The sequence below is a fragment of the Drosophila yakuba genome, chromosome 3L (assembly GCF_016746365.2).
Source record: "Drosophila yakuba strain Tai18E2 chromosome 3L, Prin_Dyak_Tai18E2_2.1, whole genome shotgun sequence".
NCBI classification, from domain to species: Eukaryota; Metazoa; Arthropoda; class Insecta; order Diptera; family Drosophilidae; genus Drosophila; species Drosophila yakuba.
The window spans coordinates 2,332,137-2,338,535 of NC_052529.2; the positions used below are offsets into that span (position 1 = coordinate 2,332,137).

The following is a 6,399-nucleotide window of genomic DNA, read 5'->3' on the forward strand; positions in this document are numbered from 1 at the left end:
TTGCGCGTTTAATAGCTTGTTTATTATTTTAGAGGCAAAGGTTAAAGGGTCAGACTTGGGACGGTAGCTGAATACTCACTCTTAATAGCACGTTGTTGCAATGGAGTCCTATACTAGAAAACATTGTTGGGACCTCAAAAATTTGGTTGACAACGATGCACAAAATGCGTGGCTGGTCACGAAAAAATTTCTGAAGCTTCGAGCTTCTGAGAAAAAAAACCTTTTAATTAAAAAAGCCATTTTTTACGCTATCGAAAGGCTTACAGATTCTTAGTAAGTAAATTTCGTTGTGATTCGTTCACAGTTGTGCATTGTAATGAACAAAAATTTCTGGATCGCCTTAAAGTATTTTTTCCATGTTCAGAAATCGAGCTGAAACTAAGCTGCTTATAAATAAAATTTGGTGGAATTTTGTTTTCTTATTTTGTAGTGAGATAACCGATATAAACGGATACTTAGTAAAATGTATCACAATATTTTGCTAAACTGCTAAAACACCTGTTATTTTAGCTACTGCATTTCGTTAAATTTCATACAAAATGTTTGTACATACTAAGTGTGCCCGTCCATTTGTTGCCATTATAAATTTATTATTTCCAGCAATTAGATTGGTTTTCAAAGGAACATTTTATTGAATCATATAATATGTTATAAGGCACCTGAAACCATTTTTTCATTGTGGTAAATTATTGAAATTCGTTTCCATTGACTGTACGTAGAATTCCTAACTAGATTCAACTGAATTAAATGCGAAATATTGCAACCCACAACACGCACACACAGCGCATTTCCATCACATCAGTGTGTAAATGTTGGTCGACGGAAAATGTCAATAAAAATGGGTATTTCAGAAAAAGTCCACTCCTATGTTCTCCACACTCATCCACCCACCTGCCTCATGCACATCCACCTGCACACCACATTGCACCTGTGCCCCGTGAACGTTAAAATCCATGTCCATCCCATGGGAGCTGGGCAAACAGATTGGCCAACATTATGCCAATATGATATCTCTGTGCAAGTGTGTACGTAAAACATTGATCACCATCAATCTCGAAATCGAACTATCACCAACCAGTCATCATGACTAGTCGTTCAGCATCGCCAAAACACAGCTGTTTATAAATATCAAAATCAATATATATGGATTGTAATTTATAGTTTACAAGATCAGTCGGACTCGCGTTCGCTGTCCGATTCCCTGGACAATATACCATCCAATGTGTTTGGGCCCGAGGGAATCGTCACGCGTTTCACGCTGCCACTCTCCTATGGACGCAAAGAGGCGCGCCAGAAGCGACTTGGGTAAAGCAAATACTTACAGCCAAAACAAAAATCAAAAAACCAAAAACTAAAAACCCAATCAAAACTTGAACCTAATCCCAAAAACCAAAACCAATACCGAGTAATAATGAAACACAATACCTGCAAAACAATAACTCGATTTACGTAACTTTTTGTACAAATAGCTATGTGCATCTTCTGTATGCAAAATGAGTATATTCCTGTGTTTATTATATTTTTGTTGCCTGTCTGTGTCTTTTTGTGTGTAGCTTTGGCATGTTATTTAAAATGTTTTTAATTAGCCTTAAAAGTTTTGATCCTCTGTATACGCTTTTTTGAGTTTAATAGGTTTTATTTTGAACAACAAAATTAGTCTTAAATAGTCTTCTTTCTGTTAACGAGTAGAATTATTTTCTACTCAATCTAGAAACTATTTATTTTAAGTTTTGAAGTATCTTACTTAAACCCCAAGTAATCAAACATACTGCTTTATTTCGAGCAAAATCTTTGTATATTTGCTTCTCTCTAAATGCAAATTTATTTGTTTAAGACTGATTTTCAGAGATATTTTCCTATTCATCTGGTTGTCCAGTTGTTTCCGTTCAATTTGGCAACCAGTTTGCTCATCTCCTTCTATCTGTTTCCTGTGCAACCCGCCTCCAAACTGGTCACGCCCTCTATTTGCAGTTTGCTGAAAATAATGTCAAGACAAGTTTGTTTATTTTTCATATAGCGCATGTCAGTCAGTTACCCACAATTCCCAAAACCCCACGAATCCCGCTGCCCAAAAACCTGGAAAAGCTTGATTTAGCTTCGTGTTCGCTTTTCAGCAGCAGCAGCAAAAAAATTATATAAAATTGTTATTTGCTTGCTGTCATTTATTATTATTCGTCCTGACCAAACCTCCCCGCAAAAGGAAAAGGGAAAATCGAGGATGACAAAAAAGTGGGGTTTTAATTGAAAGATGATTTCGAGTTTAAAATTCATAATGTTTATTGTTGCATGCCGTAGAAGCAGAGGGTCCGAACGAATTCGAAATGGTCAAGTGAGCGACTTTTTACAGATCCAGTCTCGTAGCAGTTTAGCAGTTTAAATCGCAGTAAACTTTATGGACTTTCGCTAAATGATGACCTTGCCAAGGCAGCACAAGCACCCACAGCCAGATAGGAACATTAACAGAAATTACTGCCCCCGAGCGTTCGCTGTTTGACACTAAAATCCATGGCCATAAATTTGTTTTACAGCTCATCGCCGGACTCCCTCAACGCCGATCGCAGTGACAAGTCAGCGATGGGCAGCGCATCCCCACAAGCGCTCTACAAACTGGTGGTGCCGCTGCTCCGGTGCGAGGTCGTCGATGTGCGAGATGCCGCCGTGAATGCCTTGGGTCTGATAAACCACGATGCGCTCAAGTAAGTCTCAAAGCAACATATATCCCACTTGATGCAACTGACAAAGTGCGTGTGTGTGTGCGCTCCGGCAGGGATTTGATGGAGGAGCTGGTGGTGTACATCCGTGAGGCGGTGGACTGCAAGCAGGAGAATATGCGCAGGAGGCGGAGACGCGATGCCCTGCGTCTGCAGGTGGTGCGAGTGCTGGAGAAGATTGCCGAGAACGGAACGTTTGGTGTGAGGTAAGGCATTTCGAAACGCAATGATCAATATGTATATTGATTGCCCACTACGTTTCTATCCTCCACTTGCAGCACCTGTGTGCTGGAACGCGATACGATGTCACTGCATCCCACCTTTGTGCTGTATATCTCGGGCGCCATGGGCTATCTAACGTCGGAGACGGACAAGGATAATCTCAGCATTCGCGAGGTGAAGGCCCACTTTTGCAATTTCATACGGAAGATGATTAAGAACTTCTCACGTAAGTCCTCAAAGTCTCTATACATCTCCTTTACATCTGCTACAACTGATTGCATGTTCATTTCTCTCAGTCGAGTCCTGTGCCACGCTGCTCTCCCGGGTCCTGAAGCGTAATCTATTCAATTTATTTGCCGCCTGGTGCGGCAGCTTCTCCAAGCCACTTGGGTACACCATGCAGAGCGACCATACGCTCGAGGAGGAGAAGCTGCAGTTCAGCGCCCTGCAGGCAAGTTAAATACCAAAAAAACGCAACGTTTTAGTTATATTGCATATTTTAAAGCCATTAGTAACGCTCTAAGTGATTTACCCCTCCCCCTTTAGGCCATGTCCGCCCTGCTGTGTTGCGGTCAAATCTTCAATCCATCTTATCTACAAGATGATAGCATCATTTACAAGTGGCTGGATATGCTGCTGACCTCCAAGAACGAAAAGGTAAAGCGCCACCCACATGACCTTCCACTTGAACCACAATTAACACTGAGCGTACTTTCACACAGATTTACCAGCTGGCAAGAGATACGGTGGTCCTGTTGCTGGAGTCCAATCCGGATATCGGACAACTATTGGAATGGGTCATAGACCGGTGCTACACATCGACACCACGTGAGGCAGATGCCTGTTTCCTGGCCCTGGCCTCGATCTTTAGCGCCAAGTAAGTGAAGCGAAATGGCAATTTAAGCGTGGGGCTCTGGTGTCGCTTTCTGCGTAATCGCCTTACGTTGTGCCCTTTAATTTGTTTTAACTTGTTCGACAGCCAAGTACCTTCCGCCCAGTACTCTCCGCCCACCTCACTTGCCGCCGTAATCGCTCCCATGGCATATATGCTGGTGGGGATTGGGGGTGGGATGAAGGACTTGAACACCGATTTATCTGGCACTCTTAAGTAGCATTTCACGTGTCTGCCAACAATGGCAACTCTTTAAATTTACGCGCACACATGAGTTGCTGACAGCCTATTTGTTCAGGCCAACCTTTTTTCTTTTTGTATTTTCTCGTCCAGTTGTTTCTTTATATATATGTGCATATATATTATTTTGGTTTGGCCATTATGGCAGCGAACTGTGGCGCTTCCTGTACACATCCCTAGATAAACAGTAGAGGCCATGAAGCATAGCATGCATGGCTCATTGCATTTATTGCAGCTGCAGTGGGCGGACAAATGTGTCGAAAGCGATTTCCTTTATAGGTTTTTGATCCAAAAAAATTATAGGAATATTCCTTATATTAAAAAAATATATGCAGCGCAAACAGCTGCATTAAAGGGATCTATTTTGTTGTGTTAAACTTTAAATAAGTATACATATTTAGAAGCAATATAGTTTGTGACATTACTGAATCATATAAAACAGCAGACAGTTTTAATATGCTGTCTGAAGATTGTAAAAAATGCACACATGTTTCTACATAATTTGTTTGCTCGGTTCTAATAGAAACTAATTACCTATTCTACAAACCAAACCGCTTGTCTAACCGCAGTTTAAACTTTTCATTCGCAATTTGCCGAAATTTGTCGATGTCGCCGACGTTGGAGGCGGTTTTACATGGTAACGAGAGTACGCCAGATTGTGGTTTATCCCGGTGGGGGTATGTGATTTTGCGGTTCCCCCAAAACCGAAGGACACAACCAGAGCAGAAGAATCTCGACCACTTCAGATGAACACGCGCGGCAAAGATATTTGTCGGCTGGACAGCGTCTTATTGCAGTTGCGTTTCAAATGGTACTCTGTTGCACATTCCCTGTAATCGCAGACTGCAACTGTGTGTTGTGGACATTTGATTAAGCAAAGTCATGTTTTAAGTTTTAGCCGTTTTTCACTTGATTTGACGTTTAAATTAAAGTGGCTTGCTTTGGTTTCGGATTTTATACCTCTGCGCATTTAAATAATTGTACATATAGAAATATTATTTCACAGGGTATAAGTACAGATACAGGGTACTGCTCGTTCGAATCACACTGCTGTTACGTCTACCTGTTTGTTCTAGTGTGGTTCAGGCACATGCAGCATCTGGCCAGCGCGTGGCATTCTCGACTTTATTTTCCGCTTGTCCAGATTTTTTGTGGCAGTTGCCGTTGGCATGCTGTTGGCACATCGAAGCGAATACCATTTTAGTTTTAATGGGCGGTGTGAAAAATTCTTTAAAATTCTCAGCCGATTTAAAGGCGTCGTAGCAATCAAAGGAGCTTCGGCAACGAATGATTTATAGTATCTAAACGGTTTTGGGCCTGGGTTTTGGATTCGCTTGATTATAGCAGGCAATTTGCGACTCGGAATTCGCATTATTTCAATAGCTAGCCATTTGTCCGTGAACTTTGGTCTTAACGGCCATACAAGGCCCTAGACCATACAAATAAGTCGTGCACTTCCTTTTTTTTCTTTCAAGCCGAACTTAAACCGCAGCATACTTTGTAGCGCCCAGTCCTTGTGTCTTGTGTCTTGTGTTTGTGGGGATGGAAAAGCGAAAATCGATTTGCGTAAATTATTCAATTCAGAACCCAGTGCAGAAGAAGTGAAATGGGTTGGACGGGTGGACGGGTGGTGGTTCTGCGAAAGCGTATCTCCCTCCGGTCCGAAGGTGTTATTCCACACCCCGGCGCGCCGGGGGCTACAAATTTGCGTATATGCATCCATCCCGAACGTATGCATATGTGTGTGCAAACAGGCGAGTTTGAAAGTGGGCTACGACGTTTTAATGGATCTGTCGGGATTTTGGATGGGGTGATGGCTTTTCTGGTCGGATACCAGGTGCGGATGCTGGTGATGGTGCCTGGTGTTGGTGACTGGTGCTGTTGCAGATGGAGCAACAACTGTTGATTTCTGGCATGAGTGCTGCTGGAGCTGAACAATTCCGGCACGGCATTGTGTGTGGAGCAGAGCAGAGCACAGAACCGCGTAACCACAAGCCAACAACCTCATTAGGTTACTTTGTAAGCCTTATTAAAGCGCTCGCCTTTCTTTGCACTCTAATTACAGGGAATACCCGTGCGACCATTACACATCCGTGATAACCGTGACCCTCCTAATGACGGGCTGTCCTCGAGTGGAGGTGCATGCAACGGCGTTGCAACTGCTGCAGATCCTGGACAAGCGATTCTTTGGCAGCGTGGTGGGCACTTTGCACAGCGAGAACGAAAAAGGTATGAGATTTCCCTACTAAAGCGACACGTAAAGCGGCTAATGGCAATAAAATGAAAACTAAGTGACAAGGAGAACTTTTTAGTGGCATGGTGGAGTCCCCAGGC

The 6,399-nt window shown here is 42.7% G+C and overlaps 1 protein-coding gene across 12 annotated transcripts in view; it reads left to right on the forward strand.

Annotated features, from left to right (window-relative positions):
• Nucleotides 1-6,399, forward strand: part of LOC6532523 (protein furry) — a 47,344-nt gene that overhangs the window by 12,137 nt on the left and 28,808 nt on the right. For 7 of the 12 annotated variants that reach the window (XM_015193929.3, XM_039374519.2, XM_039374521.2 and 4 more), the window contains exons 7-14: nucleotides 1,162-1,305; nucleotides 2,529-2,696; nucleotides 2,768-2,917; nucleotides 2,990-3,159; nucleotides 3,230-3,384; nucleotides 3,480-3,590; nucleotides 3,656-3,810; nucleotides 6,131-6,294. In XM_015193929.3, coding sequence (XP_015049415.1) covers nucleotides 1,162-1,305; nucleotides 2,529-2,696; nucleotides 2,768-2,917; nucleotides 2,990-3,159; nucleotides 3,230-3,384; nucleotides 3,480-3,590; nucleotides 3,656-3,810; nucleotides 6,131-6,294 — 1,217 coding nt within the window. The remainder of the gene's footprint in view (nucleotides 1-1,161; nucleotides 1,306-2,528; nucleotides 2,697-2,767; nucleotides 2,918-2,989; nucleotides 3,160-3,229; nucleotides 3,385-3,479; nucleotides 3,591-3,655; nucleotides 3,811-6,130; nucleotides 6,295-6,399) is intronic. The other 5 variants (XM_015193928.3, XM_039374523.2, XM_039374524.2 and 2 more) reach the window with 1 other exon arrangement.